The 17,365-nt window shown below is 41.4% G+C and overlaps 1 protein-coding gene across 2 annotated transcripts; it reads left to right on the top strand.

Moving 5' to 3' along the window:
* The first annotated feature begins 1,665 nt into the window (after positions 1-1,665).
* trim37 (tripartite motif containing 37) lies at positions 1,666-16,981 on the top strand. 2 transcript variants are annotated; one of them, XM_053441789.1, is made up of 25 exons: positions 1,666-1,909; positions 2,409-2,491; positions 2,805-2,906; positions 3,563-3,603; positions 3,901-4,017; positions 4,437-4,524; positions 4,840-4,962; positions 5,369-5,492; positions 6,022-6,089; positions 6,361-6,485; positions 6,627-6,677; positions 7,353-7,434; positions 7,771-7,847; positions 8,426-8,605; positions 8,728-8,842; positions 9,287-9,478; positions 9,675-9,808; positions 9,926-10,008; positions 11,319-11,540; positions 12,415-12,717; positions 12,898-13,047; positions 13,440-13,638; positions 13,765-13,850; positions 14,014-14,124; positions 14,983-16,981. In XM_053441789.1, the coding sequence occupies exons 2-25, from the start codon at positions 2,471-2,473 to the stop codon at positions 15,027-15,029; spliced, it is 2,841 nt and encodes a 946-aa protein (XP_053297764.1). In that variant the 5' UTR covers positions 1,666-1,909; positions 2,409-2,470; the 3' UTR covers positions 15,030-16,981. The 2 variants fall into 2 exon arrangements, with proteins under 2 accessions (XP_053297764.1, XP_053297763.1); XM_053441788.1 differs by having other exon boundaries at positions 9,926-10,017.
* Positions 16,982-17,365: the final 384 nt, after the last annotated feature.

Below are 17,365 nucleotides of genomic sequence, written 5' to 3'. Positions count from 1 at the left end.
ACATTGAAAAGTTGTCATCTCGGGTCTCGCTGCGGTCGTGGCTGTGTTCCCCACTTCCTGTGTCGGCCACTGAAGCCAACGATAATCCAGTAGTCAAGCAGTCATTTAAGATATGGTTACAATTTAGGAAACATTTTGGCCTGCAGGGTCCCTCTATTTATGCCCCAGTATCCCATAATCACAGTTTTAAACCATCCATTATGGACTCTACATTTCATTTGTGGTCGGAGAGAGGCGTGGCATCTATCAATGACATCTACGATAGTGGTATTTTCATGTCCTTCGGTGACCTATCGTCTAAATTCGATCTCCCCTCATCTCACCTTTTCCGTTTTTTTCAAATTAGACATTTTGTCCAAAAAAACTACCCTGAGTACCCAAACACTCCCCCTAAGACTCTGTTGGATACCCTTCTCATGCTTAACCCCAATCAGAAAGGGAATATTTCCCGTATTTTTAACGCGATGGACGCCATTACTTCAGTCTTCCCACAACAAACAAAACATCTGTGGGAGCAGGATCTGGGGCTCCATTTTGAAGAAGATCAGTGGGACAATATCCTTAGGTTGGTCCACAGCTCTTCTATCTGTGCCCGACACGGGCTGATTCAATGTAAATTAATACACAGGACTTACTACACCAATCATAGACTGTCTAAATTCTACCCCAATGTAGCTGACACTTGTAATAGATGCAACCAGTCCCCTGCCAATCTCATACACATGTTCTGGTCATGTCCAAAGCTTAAAGACCTCTGGTCCAAAATATTCGACACCCTTCAAATTGCTTACCATTTTGTGGCCGACCCCCATCCCCTCCCTGCCCTCTTTGGTATCCCGCACAACAGCATTTTAACCGCTGAGGCTCGACATTCTATGGCCTTTTGCACTCTGATCGCTAGGCGCTTAATTTTGTTGAACTGGAAGCACAGCTTCCCCCCATCCTACACTCGATGGGTTAAGGAAATTCTACACAACTTAAAACTGGAGAAGTTAAGATTCTCCCTCAAGGGCTCTCTGGGGAAATTTGGCCAAATTTGGAACCCCTTGCTGTCCATTATAGACTCATTAGATATTACACCTGAGGAGTCGGATATCTGAGTTCTGCTGACGTACCACTAAACTTTACATTCCCAGAATGTTAGCTTTTCTTTAATTTACTCTCTTTGTTTTTTGTTTTGTCCCTAATCTTTATTTTTGTTTCTTTTTCTCTTTTCTCTTTTTTCTTTTCTTTTCCCTTTACCTAGAGGCAGATAGGGGTGGGACCTCCTACAGGAAAAGGAGGTGTGGGTGGATATGCGGGAGGAGGGCTAACGTAAAATGTAAAAAATTTGAAAAATGTGAGCATTGTAAAATATCTATTTCATGTTCTTACTTTGTATCTCTGTTGCTCAATAAAGAAATTAAAAAAAAAAAAAAAAAAAAAAAAATATTCACCTTTTCAGAAGATGGGAGCGGATATTCTAATGTCGTTCTTTCTGTTTTTAAAATGACCGATGTCATTAACTCGCCGCCGATAAATTTTCTGCTGATAAACTAATCGATCATCTTCAGGTGGGTATATAACCTCGCTGGCCGATTGCTCTGCTGCTGCCACTACACACGGTGGCGCCAAATCCCCTTCGTGTGTCTGGCAGACGCGGAAGAGGCCAAAGAAGAAGAACCGGAGACGTGTGATTGGTTATTGCTAGGGGACAGACAGCTTCAGAGCAGCCTCTACACATCCTCGATACAGGGCGATAAAACTCGTAATGTCCACAGTTTATCACAGTTCTGTCTTATCAAACAACTTTATTTAAGTATCCAAATGTGGATAAACCAGAGGAGACGACGCCTTCTGTGCGCTAACATTTACAACATATAATGTAGCCCCCTGTTCCTCCTCAGGTGTGGCAGACGAGTCTGAGAAGGTGAGTGAGCCACCTTGCTAGTGCCAGTTAGCTAGCGAGCTATTCTATGTACGTGATTACTTAATGCTAACGTCTGTAAATAAGAAGAGAACCCGCTCATGGATGAGCCCGGGTCCTGACAGGTTGTGTGTCCGTGTGTCTGCTGATGCTGGGCCTCTTCCTGCTCTCAGACCACACAAGCTAGCGCCGATGTTAACACCCTCAGCCCGTGGATACTGTGTTTTAGTGATATCTGTGTTTTATAGCACGGGTCATGTAAATAGTGTGGCTTTCAAAGCAAACATATACACCTCACTGCTAAAGCGATTAATTGGTGTATTGATTAGTTGATCTGCATCTTTTTCAGCTTGAACATGTGCATGTCCTCGTGTACATATGTGTTATAGTGAGTTAAAGCTATTTCAAATTTGAATTGATGGTGAGACAAAATTAGATGAATCAAATACCTAATTTGGGGCTTTTTGAAACTTACTATAAAAAATTGTACTTTTCTTCTTAGACCACTGGCTACAGCTTCTTAGTTTTTTTTTCCTGACATCAAGACACTTCAAACTGACTGAAATGGATGAACAAAGTGTTGAGGTAAGTTTCGCACACATAAAGGTCCTGCAGCCGGAGATCCTACATTTTCACTGCATGAATGTTTAATACTAACGCTTGGCCAGCAGCCCATCTGGTACCAGTCTGAAGGCTGGACATTACTGGGCTGGCTGAGCTGGAACTTGATAGTCCTGCAGCCATTTAATACAAACGCATAGTGTGTGTATGTATAATAACGAAACATACATTGACAACACATCCGTTTTAGTAAAGTCAATACACTATACATTATTATGGTGGGTTGCCACACTCTAGATAATTAATTGGAAACGCTGCATTTTCTGTACGTGTGCAGAGCATCGCTGAGGTGTTTCGCTGCTTCATCTGCATGGAGAAACTGAGAGATGCTCGTCTCTGCCCACATTGCTCCAAACTGTGCTGCTTCAGCTGCATACGAGTAAGTCACACGATTTTGTGCTTTCATCACAACCCCACTCTGTGTTCTGCTGTTAGTAGTGAACTCTGGTATTAAAGATTCATTGTGTAGAATTTAGGGACATCTGGTGGTGAAGTTGCTTGTTGCAGCTGAGAACCCCTTACCTCATCCTCTCCTTCTAAACGTGAAAGAGAACCTGGGGTAGCCTTCAGTGGTCATAAAAACTCAAAAAGTGTTTACATTGTCCAGTCTGTGCTACTGTAAAAAACATGTAGGCCTCCGTAGGGAGGACCCGCTCACGATTTGAATATGAATAATATGAATATAAACAGCCCATTCTAGGGTAAAGAAAACAACAATTGGTACAATTTAGATGAAATACACTAGTGAAAACATCACTCAGATAACCTCAATGACCTCTGATGACACTACAAGTTACCTGGGACTCCCAGCAATCAGTTCGAACTGATCGAGCCTCTTGGATGAGAGGGGAAATGTCTTCAGGAAACTCTATCACGTTCGGTTGGATAAACCTTGACCTTGATGACTGAAAATCTCCACAGACATTATTGTCAATTATATCTTTAAACAAAATCATTTTCATTTACCATTGTAGCCCTTTCGCATTGATTGTATTTGATAAGATTTATTCTTATTTGACATTTCTCCTTTCAAAGCGATGGTTGACAGAGCAGAGAGCCCAGTGTCCTCACTGTCGGTAAGCCCCTGCTAACACACATCTGAAACCTACACACTGTCAATATTCAAACTGAACAGAAAATGTTACAGACATGTTTTCACTATTAACACTGTTTCTATTTTTAATGGACTTGATGCACACACACATAGTACACTGTTTATCATCCACCCTCCACACACATCCACCAGCATTAAAATGGAAGATGCAGCCACATTTTTGATAACTAATCATGAGTCTTTTGATAATTGTCTCGTTATAAGGTGTTTGCTTCGAGGTACCATGTATTAATGTGTGTGTGTGTTGTTCTCCACACAGTGCTCCGCTCCAGCTGAGGGAGCTGGTCAACTGTCGCTGGGCAGAGGAGGTCACCCAGCAGCTGGACACCCTGCAGCTCTGCAACCTCACCAAGCATGAAGACAATGACAAGGACAGGTGAGCGCCTCCTACTGCTCTCGATTGCCTTTCCTACCCTCCACTCATATGTTTATTAGGGTTCAAGGATTACTTCCTATGATTTTTTATTATTACGTCCTGCTAACATATATCACATCCTGCCAGGAAATTCTTTCAATAAAACAGTTTTTTTAACAAACCTGCAGTAATTTTAGTTTTTCATGTAAATCATTTTCTGCATTATTAGAAAACTGTTACTTTTAATGTCACTTCATCTGAAATACATTGATCCTCTGCTGAAAAAAAAGAAGTCCCGGCAGCTCTAATGGAATTCCGGTTTCATCTGAGGACAGTAGCAGTGAATTAAAACCGGCTGACATTTAGAGTGTTGACAATTTAAAAGTTTCCAGAAGAGCCTTTTCTTTCTGTCTGATGATACTGTTGTTGGATTCCTGCAGATGTGACAACCACCACGAAAAGCTTAGTGTCTTCTGCTGGACCTGTAAGAAATGCATCTGTCACCAGTGTGCCCTGTGGGGAGGCATGGTAAAGTTCCACGGCTTTGTTTTTAGATTAAGTTTGCATGCACAAGTCACAAGCACATAATAATCACCATAATTATTTACATGAACAATTTTCCACAAATTAAAAGTAAGGCTGCATTTTCTATCGTCTGCTAAATATTTGATCAATCAATAGATTAATGGATTGATCATAAAATGTCTGAAAATAATAATTTAACATTGCTCTCTTCATCTGACCAACAGTCAATTTACAATGATTGAAGACAGAAAAGGAAGTGGAAAAATAATCTCATTAAACCATGAATCCCAAATGAACTATTATTTTTCTTTTACCCAGCACGGTGGCCACACATTCAAGCCTCTGGTGGAGATCTACGAGCAGCATGTCACCAAAGTGAAAGATGAGGTTGCCAAACTCCGCCGCCGCCTCATGGAGCTTATCAGTCTGGTGCAGGAAGTGGTGAGGACTGCTCTTTTTTACACAAAATGTCAAAATAAATGGCCAGGGGATTTACACGGTACATTCACCCTCCTCCGAGGATGAAGCCTGTCTCTTCTGGACACAGCATTTGTTTTCCAGTTGTGCCACCCTCTGACACAATGGACCCAACGCCAGAAAATGTCTCTATTCTTATCCTAGGAGTCTCTAACTTTCTTTTTTGAGATTTCTTTGTGTGTCACCAAGCCGATGGTCCCCAAGGCAGTATAGTATCGCATATCGAACTACCACCTCATTTAGGTTGGCATCAAAAGACCGAACATACTTTTTTTTTTTATGTGTTACTGATTAATTAGTAACACTTCAGGAGTTAAAAGTTGAGACCAGATATCTGTGAAATGCAGTTAAATGAGTATGTGCGTTTCAGGAGAGGAATGTAGAGGCTGTCAGGGGAGCAAAGGATGAGAGAGTGAGAGAAATCCGAAACGCGGTGGAAATGATGATCGCTCGTCTGGACAACCAGCTGAAGAACAAACTCATCACCCTCATGGGTAAGACTCCAGGACACACCACTGTCTTGTCTGTGTTGTATCTTGTAAACCCAGAATCAACACAGCTGCACTAGCTGTGTCGATTCTGGGTTTACAAGATTCAAATGCAGCTTGTAGGTAGATGTAAAATCAAGCTAAAAATCCCTTTTGTGATGAATCCATAGCAAAAGAGCTACTAAAAAAACCTTGTCCGACCACAGTAATAAAAGCCATGAATGTTGTATATCTCATGTCTGAAAGGAGCTATTGTTGGTCCGAGACACCATAACTGGCAATAGAGTGTGTCTAAAGGTTGAGACCTGACCTCACATAGTATGGAGGCTCCCTGCTCAGCACAGGGAGAGGTGCCTTTTATAGCTTTGGGTAATGTCCATTTGAAATATTTATCTGTACTGAGTGGATGCATGCACTCAGTGCTCACACACACACAACCTGCATACTCACCCACCCACTCACACTCACCATCCTCCATCAGGGCCGACATTCAACACAAGTAGACTGAAAATAGAAATGTGCTCCTCCCCACCAGGCCAGAAGACGTCCTTGACCCAGGAGACAGAGCTGCTGGAGTCTCTGCTGCAGGAGGTGGAGCATCAGGTCTGTTGTCTGCAGCAGCTCAAAGCTCCCACTCAATTGGCTGCACTGCATATTGTTGTTTTGTGTGTTGTGTGATGTTAAAGACATTTTAGTCAAGATTGATAGATGATACATTCTGAGGCTAACTTACGCATTTTAACATGTTTTACTCCATGCTAATACTGAAAAGTGTGCCAGCCGATTTCTAGACTGAAACACCACCATTGTTGATGTCTGAGCTGCGTGTCAGTGGCTACAACATCATATGTTTGCTGTGTGTGTTTTGGAACAGCTTCACTCCTGCAGCAAAAGTGAACTCATCTCCAAGAGCCCAGAGATCCTGCTCATGTTCCAGCAGGTCCATCGGAAACCCATGCAGTCCTTTGTCACCACGCCGGTCCCTCCAGACTTCACCAGGTGATCTAGTCAGCTGTAGGGATGGGTGTCACAACATATCATGGCCATCATTGCATTTAATTCATATCATCATCAACAATTTATTCCATTGTTTATAGGTCTTGTCTTGTGTGTAATTGTCCTTCCTCTGTGTGCTTTCAGTGAGCTGGTTCCTGCCTATGACTCCAGCACTTTTGTTCTCATCAACTTCAGGTAAATTCTCTCTTAGGCTGTATTTAGACAAGGCTGCTGCGACAATAATATAAATATAAAATAGACGGCTTGTTTTCAGTTGTGTGTGTAGTAGTAAATAATGTAAGAATTGATTCAGACAGCTCCTTCTATCTTCAAAACAACATTTTGTGAATTGTCTGATCGTGGTGAAATGGACAGATATTGATGCCGCTTCTGTGCCTTTAGACATAGGTGGATCACGTCCCTGCAAACTATTTGTCTACACTTGTTCTACATCATTTCACTATAGGAGACCAGTTCCTTATCTGATTTTTGGGCTTACTAGTAATTTTATTGATATTATATTATTCAGCTTTGTGGAAATCTGCTGCACTAGTTTCACCATTCATTACTACTTATACTAGTTACATGTATCTAACAGACATTGTATGCGTTAGTGCAAGATACCTTGAAGTTAGTTAACAAGACAGTAGCAGCTGTAATTAGAGCACAAACATGAAACTCTTTCTTTGTTAAGGGCTGTGTTTTTCTGAAATGAATTTGAATAAAGTCAGTCGTGTGTGGCAGTTGTTGATGAAGAGTATGAGGATGCGTAGTACTCTGAAGTGGTTCCAAACCTGGAGGACCTCAGCAGAACCCCTATTGGTCATGGTTATGAGTTTGAATGATGTGTGTGTTTTTGTATGTTTGTAGCACCCTGAGGCAGCGGGCAGACCCAGTGTACAGCCCACCTCTACAGATATCTGGACTCTGCTGGAGACTCAAAGTTTACCCAGTGAGTGTGAAACAGTTTCCTCTATTCAGGATTTTTCCCTAAAAGAAATATGAAAAAGAAAAGTATCTAGCTACTGCTGGAAATTGTGACGATCAATACCATCCTTACATCTGTCATTAAATACAAGGCTACAGCCAAAAACATGTTAGCTAAACATAAGTACTGGGAACAGGGAAACAGCCTGGTTTTCGCTGTCCAACAATGGTAAAAAAATTAACATACCATAACCTAGAAAGCTCAATTATTAACTTGTTATAGTTTGCTAGTAACTCCAAGATGTAACTGTAAATCAATGCATGTGTCTCTGTTAGTCACTATTAATATGTGTTTCCTCAGGATGGTAATGGTGTGGTCCGGGGAAACTACCTGTCTGTATTCTTGGAACTGTCTGCTGGACTCCCTGAAACATCAAAGTATACATTATTTAATTATATTTGTTCTCTATTTTCTTTCTCTCTATCTTCATGTTCCTCAGCAACATTCTTTGCATATTTCAAACATTTCTCTAAGGTTAAACCTGTGGTTACATTATCGTAGTTAGAAATCATTCGCATAAGTAGACAGGAAAATACACACCTAAATTATAAAGTTATTAATGCTGCAATATTCATTAATTGTTGGCAACAGAAATGGGGATTTGTTGAGGCTGCTTTTAAATGAAATAACTGTCTGAACACATCTCAAGTCCTAAGGGAGTCTAGAGGCAAAAAGCCATGCTGATATAAATCAAATTCTATATAAAATGATCACTTATACATTGTTTTACAATTGGAAGGCAGGAACCACGCTGTGCTGTTTGTTTTCTTAATTTCAAATGGCACAACAAAGGTTATAAAATGCGTTGTACTGAGAAACTGCAGCCCCATTTTAGGACATGTAATGTGTTATTTGCGCAATTCAGTCTTTCAAGGGCCCAACTACTTCTGAAATCCTGTCTCACGTCTCTTGTTGTCTGTTTCCTGATTAGTGATGTTATCTTGATTCTGTGCAGGTATGAGTATCGAGTGGAGATGGTCCATCAGGCCTCCAACGACCCAACCAAAAACATAATTCGGGAGTTTGCCTCAGACTTTGAGGTTGGTGAATGCTGGGGCTACAACCGCTTCTTCAGACTGGACCTTCTGGCTAGCGAGGGATACCTGAACATGCAGACGGACACACTGGTCCTCTGGTGCGCTCACACACAAACACTCACATTATCATCATTCTGCAGCTCATGCTCACCTGCACAAGCACTCAGATTTTACAACAGGATAACAGAACGTGATCAGTTTTTATCTGTGTGCTTCACAGCTACCAGGTTCGCTCACCAACGTTCTTCCAGAAGTGCAGAGATCAGTACTGGTACATCAGCCAACTGGAATCGGCCCAGAACGGCTATATCCAGCAGATCAACAACCTTAAAGAGGTACTGTTGTGTTTTGTTGTTTGTATTGTGGTAAAAATCAGTCAAGATTGTAAACTTCCAAGTGACAGCAGCTTTGTAAAGTTTGGGCTACAACCCGTAAACCATTAATCACCTGCAGCTGCAGATTCCAAAGTTTAAAATATGTCGCTTTACACTTGAGATGCATTTGAAATGATGCACAGACATCTATAAACTATCTGTTTGATGCATGGGGCACGCACAAACTCTCCTTCAGTATAAACATAAGAGAACTTAATTGAAAACCTTTAAAAAGATGCTACACAATGTAAATGATTTTGTCAGACACCGGAGCAAGAGGGAAGATACCAACCCTTTGAGACAATGAATTTGCTGGATTTCAAAGCCAGAACTGTGCATACACCTGATTGTTTATGGAAATCTGTGTTTCATTAATCTATCACTAATTCATATATCTGATTTCAGAGGCTGGCCATCGAGCTGTTTCGACGTCAAACGTCGCGCAGCTCGTCCCCCCCTGACATGAGGCTGGCTGCAGGCACCACCGCCTCTGAAAAAGACCCTCGCTCAGTGAAGAGCGACGATGATATCCAGACCATGTTGTCCAACACAAAAAAATGTGAAGAGGAGGAGAGGACGCAGCAGGATGATTCTAATGTAAGGATGGAATATCCAATTATTTGACTGAGTGAAATACTTTCTTTTTGCTCACCCACCTCCTATGTTTTGTCTTTTGTATGTTTCCCTGTTAAAGTAAATTGTTGACATTTAAATTAGGGCCATGGTAGATTTTGGACTGAAGAAAACACAAGCCCTGATCTCTGTGTAATCACCGTGTGACTGTGTTGTTCAGGAGCTGTCGGACGGTGACTTGGAGGTGGACTGTCTGACGGAGGAGGAGGTGAACCCGCTGGATGGCAGCAGCACCTCAGGGAGCTCCACAGCCACTAGCAACACTGAGGAGAACGACATAGATGAGGAGACCATGTGAGTCGAATTCCTTTCACTCCCTTGATGTAAAGTGGTGCGGAAGTTGCAGTTTTTTAAAATTTTTACATGTGCATAATTAATGAACACATTTTTTCTTTGTATATGTTTGCACAGGTCTGGAGAGAATGATGTAGACTTCATTGGGAACCTGGAAACAGAAGAAGGAGAACTTCCTGATGACTTGGCTGGAGCCACAGGTAAATTCAGTATGTAAATCCCACACTTCAGTTTTACTTTTCTTTTGTAGGAATATGTTTCTTTGTTTAACTCTTTAAAGGAGATCTATTTGTTTGTCTGTCAGCAGATATTGTGTGTGACTCCCGACATAATTCAATAAAACTTGGCTTTGGGTCAAGGGAATAAAACCTAAATTATACTTTTCACATCCGCTCCTGAGATTCTGTGCCATCTTGTTGCAAGCATCTCAGAATGTGTGACCACATTGTGACTGCACATTTGTAGTAAACAGATCTCCTTTTGTATCCAATGTCCTTGTCTTTGTCCCTTTTGGAGTATCGAATGAAAAGGGATTTGTTTAGCGCCTCCACGTGTGAAAGCAGAATAGTTTTCTGAAGCATCACAAAGACAAAGCTGTCTGTCCACTTACATTTGGGCTCAAAACAACCAGTATAAAGGCAACATTGTTTTACATCTGTTTTTCTGTCCTAATCTGTTAGACTTGACATTTCAGATTATTTATTTTTTCAAAATATAACCTTAAAGCAATAATGCACTATTTGTAGTGTGAGTTTTAACAGGGCACAACAGTAGGGCTGCAAATAAGGGTTTTTCTCAGAGCTTCCCAGAGTCTAAGGTGACATTTACAAAGAAAATTACTTGTAAATCTGGAGTCATCAAATATTGACTCTACTACTTGAGATGAAAAGGTTGTTCTGTCTTCAGTTTAGGGAAATAAAAGCCTCAGTAACTATTTGTTAATTATAGAAATCAAATCTATTTGGGTTGTCTGACAACTGCATAACCAGCACATACTGAAGGAGCTGCTCAACCACTATCACTGTGTTTGACTCTGTTGGTGTTGAAAGGCATAAAGTGGATGAGTCATTGTTGGAGCACTGGGCCCTCACAGTGTGCTGATATAGCAACACTTGGTGTGTGTGTGAGGGGATCGTGGTGTTTCTGTGAGGGATGAGAGTTGAGCACAGACAAATTGCAGTAAAAAAAACAGCCTAATCTTTTAATTCATTGTATAATTCAGAAGTTTCTACATAAGCAAAGATCAATTATGACCTAATTTTGGCCAAAATAAAATTAGATGGATAATTTCATTAAGAAAAGTGCCAAACCGATGGAATAGTTAGATAGTACTGATGATCTTGACTTTAAGACAAATCAAAACGAACATAGATTGCCATTAATACTTTCAACATTATTTCCTTTGTCCTGAATTTTTAAGTTTGTAATTTCAGTTTGATCAAAGCCATAACTCTGGCAGAAAGAAAAGTCTTAGTCCATATTAACCATATGTGAAAACTCTTGTCTACAGGTGGATCCAGCTCTAGTGCACCTTCCCTACACCGCAGTGCTGCTGCTGGTCGCAGTGGCAGCGGAGCTGCTGCTTGTGGTGCCGTTGGGCAAGGCAGTAACAGCCTCCTGGAGATTGACCCGGTCATCCTGATCCAGCTGCTGGATCTGAAGGAGCGCAGCAGCGTTGAGTCTCTGTGGGGCCTTCAGCCTCGGCCTCCTGTGTCTCTCCTCCACAGCCAAGGTCTGTAAACACAGCTCGCAGCTCACCAACAACAGATCATTCCAGCTAAACAGAATCAATACTCCAGATCACACAAAAGGTCCCTTTGGATATGTCACAGCAATTAGAGTTGAATGAGGTTAAGGGACAGGTTGACTTTGCTTTTCCTGCTCTACCCAAAACATTTGAGAAAATGCTTCTACATTTACGATTTTATTGATTGAGACCCTCCCAGATATTTAGATGCCATTTTGTTTCTCTTATGTCGGAGAGATTTTGTGCCTTGTTTAAACACCTTGTTTCTCTTTTTGTTCAATGAGGGACAATCTGTATAAAGTGCCCCAATTGGGTCAGTTTAAGTTTTTTATTCATAGATGTAACATTAACCAAGTGTAACAGATTCAGTGTCGTTTGTGTAGAAGTGATATTTTTGTTGTTCATTGTTATTAGAATAGTGCCCCAGTGTCTCACCCTGGTGGAGGATTCTACTAATTGTATTTCATTTAAATTTTTGTGCCTATTTAATCTTTATAATAGTGAACACGGAATATAGTGCTGAGTAATGTTTGAAGAATGAGCAAAATGGATCAAACTGAATCATAGTGAGTCAAATTGTAATGAGATATAAACTCTGATGCTGGACAGTATGTGGGTGGTAGAGGATAACGGAGAGGAGCTTTGCTCTGTGCAGCGCCAGCCCCATCTTGGCTTCTCATATAGCCTTATACATTATATGCTGTCATCAGGATAGGTACTAAAGCTGCAGTGTACTATGAGAATGGGAGTATTTGGGGAAAATAGGTTCTGTACATTCAATCTACTTTATACATATTTTAAAACCCACATTTCATTGAGCATAAAACAGACGTCTCATTGTTGTTTCTGTCTCTTCCAGCTCACACTCACTCCAGGAAAGAACGAGAGCGGCGGCCTCAGGTGGTCCGACGATCAGCTCCAGACTCGGGGGTCCTGATTCGCCTCAAGGCTCAGATGGCAGAGGTCCACAGCAAGATGTCAGTCAAGAGTCAAGCTTTGGAGGCTCGGGGGGCCGTGGAGCCTAGGCCTGGCCCATCAGGGGCTTTCAGTGTGGAGGAGGTTCCCTCTCACCACGCTGTTTCAGAGCTGTCAGCTTGTCGTAAGACCAGTGAGCTGGACCTCCTGGGGAGAGCATCTGCTCGGGCCAGGCCCTGCCGCCCTGGTGAGTAGTGCCACGATGCTAAACTGCTACTACACCAAGAGTACAATAAACACAGAAAACACTAAGGCTTTGTTTTAAAAGTTAACTGAAATGATATTTGACAGTTAGTGGGTCAGGAGCACTGAGATAACATGTAATTACATTTTTGTGTACATGTGTGTTTCTTCTTTCTGTACACAGCCAGGAAATCTCTCTCTCCTGTCCTGGACAGCAGTGGCTCTCTGGTTGTGAAGAGAAGGAGTCCAGAAGAGCTGGAGAAGGAGCTGAGAGGAGCAGAAGCCGCCACAGAGCTCAGCCTGCATCCTAAAGAGGGACTGGCAGCTGCAGACGGTCAGTCATTTATTAACTTGTGTTTCTTTTTAATCTTGCATGGATAGAGGTTTTCTTTTTTGGTGACATATCAGCAACATAGACATTATATAATTCGTTTGGTGAGCCATACCATGATTTTTATTAATTGAGGATAATATAATCTCAGAGAAAATATGGTTTTAGTCTATTATCAAGGAGGTTACAATATTTACACAGATTAAAATCTGAGTTCATTTCGCTGTATTCATTTAGGAAGGAACAAAACTTAATTTGAAACCTTATGAACTGTTCAATGTTTCCTTAGAAGGAAGCAGCAGTGACTATGTGAATTGACGGGTAGATTACCTCTTAGTGTAAATGCTGTATTTCTGATTAGTTCATGACTTGCTTATAACATGTCTCTTTTCCAGGAGTGCTGAAGGCTGACGGCCCCCAGGGCCCCGTCTTGTCTCAGGGCTGCTCCTCATCAGAGCCGGCCTCCACCTCCAAGCAGCAGTACTCCGTAGAGCCACAGCTGTATGGGAGCTCTGGGCCAAAAGATGACATCTTCTCCTTGGGAGGACCAAGCTACTTAACTGCCAGCAAGATCTGTGGCAGCAGGACCCTGGGGTGAGTCTCAGAGACCCATCAGTCACAGGAAAAATATCCCTATTTAGCCACCGCGGACAGTTGTTACTAAAACTGCAACAGAGAAAGCCTCTTGTCTTACAATGCTTCCATTATCTCCCAACACAGGGCAGCAATGTTGGACTGTGAATCTGAGGGCTCAGGAAATCAGTCTTTGCTGGAGGGACCATCTGCACAGCCACAGTCAAAGGAAGGTCTGTTCACCCTCTGCCACCCTCAGGAACTAATATATTTTAATTTTGTTTTGTTTTTGTAAGCAAGTGCCATATTTGTTAACTTAAAAAAGTGTTCAATAATGATTACTGAAATAAGAATAGACAGGTTTGGTGGTCTCATCCTGTCTCACCCTGTTTGTAGATCAGTCTCCCTCTGTCCTGGTGGCAGCAACAAGCAGTGACAGTGACAGTGAGGACGATGGGCTGCAGAGCAACAACTCAAGTTACGACAACCAGACTCCTCCCTGCACAGGTGACACACACACTCCCAATGTACATGATAACACATAATGCATGTTTTTGGGTTATCTCAGATGATAAATGTGGTTTAAATCTGAATTCATCTATCAAAGATCACTGGTGGGCCCTTGTTTTGGTCCCAAAACTGGACCATCTAGTGTAGCTTACAGTGCTGATGCAAGCCGTACACAGACATTTAAAGACCTGCCATTGTCCACAAAACCGCTGTGACAGTTCCTAATACAGTGGGTGTCTTTGTCACGATGACCCACTTAAACACACAGGCTGAAAACAATAACATCCCAGGTGTTGCAGCTGGTTAATGTCCAACATCCAACATGCTGTAACACATGGAAAATAAACAGTCTATCAGACTTTAATATCAAATCAGTGACGTGCGACAGCAAAAACACAAAAATGCATTTATTTGGTATCATTTTCTCTCTCACTGTGATCAGCTGACTAGTTACTCTTGAGTCAATATTAGTGGGTTTATATTCAAACACTGTGGAGGTCGAGGCTTCATCACACATCTTAAAGGGGATAAAATGATGTGGAGTATGTGATGAAAACATAGAAATTATTCATTCATTCAATTCATTTTTTCATGTTTTGAAATGGAGACGTCTCAGATCTGATCTGATGGTTTTCACATTTTTCTTTTATTGTTAAACTTTTAAACCTTGGCCAATGGTTAAAGTCTTTCGTTGATCTTTTAACTTTTTTATGATTTTATAGTTCTCAGATGTTTTTATGCACAGGGTGATGCTAAAACTCTCACTGAGCAAACAGATGTTACCAAGCTCCACAGAGTGGCTGATAATTCACTGTGGGTTCATTGCTTTGCTATTTCTTCTTCTCCTTCCTCCAGGAGAGCAGCTCATGTCTGATGACATGAGTCTTCCTGCTGACAGGTGATTCCCTCTGAGTCTGTCAGACCTGGCAACCCGCTGCTTTATCCTCCGTAGTCCCACAGTCTTGCAACAATGGCCGTTGACTACACACAAGCTTGTTACACAGATTTGTAGAGTAGAGAAGATGCTTGTTATGCATGAACTCAAAATTCATGACCATTCAACACTATGTTGTTTGATCGCCTGTTCGTCCAGAAAGAGTGCATTCGGTGGTAAAGACGGGTGGTTGATCAACTTCACATGGTCCAATAATATCAATGTCATTAATACAGTGTGAATACAATGAAACTGCACATAAACACAAAGAGAGAGAGAGAGAAACCCAACATCGCAATTTTGCCACTTAAAATGATGATATTTCTCTCTTCACTGCTCAGCATTTCTTGGTCGTCAACTTTCAAACACGTACACACTTTCACTTCTTTCATTGTATCTTCAGTAAGTGCATCTGAGGAAAACATGCCTGGCACAGCCGTGTAATGACTGGATTTCTAATCTTAATACTTTTATTTTGCAAACCTGAACCTACAGGCCGTTAAGTCAGTTCTATTAACTTTAAGTACACATCTGTCACTTTTCTCTATGTATAAATACTTTTATTAATCTGAGGTTTAAGTGAGTTAACTATAGCCTGTCAATAAGAAATGTTATCTGTTGAGTTCAGTCTGCTCTTCATTCTCAACACCTACTCAACGTCCTTCAGCCATGCCCTGCACCTCTCTGTGATGGTGAACTTCCTTTTCTGATGTAAACCATAACATTTTCCCTTTTCTGGATATTTATGTAAAAGTCCTCACTCTGAAAAGCAGCACTACCAGGAATGTCTGTCTCTGTTTGACATTTGAAAAGGCTGAAAGATCACAGAAGCAAGTAGATTTGAAAACAACTACTACACACTGCTTTTTTTTCTTGCCTGAAATTATGAAGTATGCTACAGACGCCATAACAAAGTCCTGGCAGATGTTTGGTTCAATCTGTGTCTGCTCAGACCGTAGATTAATACTAGGCAGTGCTGCTCTGTGCAGCTGGAACCTTCGACCCAAGCAGAAATACCTTGAACAGGACTCTTTCCCAGTAGGACCAGAACAGCTCTTACCAACCAACAGGGGCTCTGATGTGTTTAAGGGAGCGATGCCAGTGTGGTTGACTTAGCATGTATTCTACCAAGACCCTGAAATTGAAGGAGCAAAGTTAGCATTTAGCTTCGAATCACACAGTAACACCAGTGTCTTTCCTAATGAGACATGTCCCTGTGCCTGATTTGGCGTCAGTGCTGAAAATGCACAGCAACACTTGTGTTGGGTTGCAACAAATGATACTTGTGAGTAATGATTCATGTTTTGCTCATTTTCTCAAGTGAGTCTTTGGTGTCAGCAAGGAGTGAAAAAATTCTGTCATATTTTATTCACAAAGTTATTCCATAGTGTTGAGAATCCACAGAACACATTGTCAACAGATTAGATTGGAAACACGTCAGGCCCTGAATGAACGTGTTGAAAATGTTTCTGTGCTGTGAGCAACACAAATCAAATTCCATTTAGATTTATGGTATTGCTGAAGAGGCGGACATTTCCGATAGATATATTAAAACCATAGCAAATTACACAAGAACGATCTACACGATGAGACATCAATAGAGCAAGGAGTTCATTTTTTTCACACTTTGTTATTCATATTTATTTAAACATAAATAATCTGCTCTTAAAGTTGAATCTACGGTGCATTTAAGTCCCTTTTGTAATTGTCTGAAGTTGAAAGCAAAGATTTAATAATGTAAATATTGAACACGTTCTCTGCACTGATAACTCGCACTTCCACCGGTTTGTCTTCATTTCCAAACTCTCAATAAATAGAGCAAACCCATTTGAAGTCGAAGGCAGCTGCCAAACGGTGACCACTATCTGGAGAGAACGTTACAGAAGTTTAACAGACCCATGTGCGCTTTGTTGATTTGCTCTGAAGCTCTGAAGGGGACACTGTCCTCTTCATTGAGCCACGTCTTATTTTGAAGGCCGCTTGTTTTGTTTTGGATAAAAGAGAAGACTTTACATATTGTTCAGTCATTAGTTTACATTGTAAATATCTTGCCTGCTGTACATCGGCTCTAACGTGCATGGCCTTAATTGGCTGGGTGGAGAGAAGAAGGTCGTAACAATGAAGCTTGATGTTTTAATCCACTTCTACAGTTCCAGTCCAGTGATTTCAGGATGTGATTTCCTCTTTTCCTCCGTCACTGCTGCTGCTCACGAATTTGATGGAGGCGTTTGGAAACAGCAGCCACGTTTACAAGTTTTGTTTGGATCAGATTTTCTCTTATTTGTGCTTGTTGTGTCAAACCCT

Source organism: Pleuronectes platessa, chromosome 15, assembly GCF_947347685.1.
Source record: "Pleuronectes platessa chromosome 15, fPlePla1.1, whole genome shotgun sequence".
NCBI lineage: Eukaryota > Metazoa > Chordata > Actinopteri > Pleuronectiformes > Pleuronectidae > Pleuronectes > Pleuronectes platessa.
The sequence above is the reverse complement of the archived record's forward strand: the minus strand, read 5'-3'. Positions and strand labels throughout refer to the sequence as shown.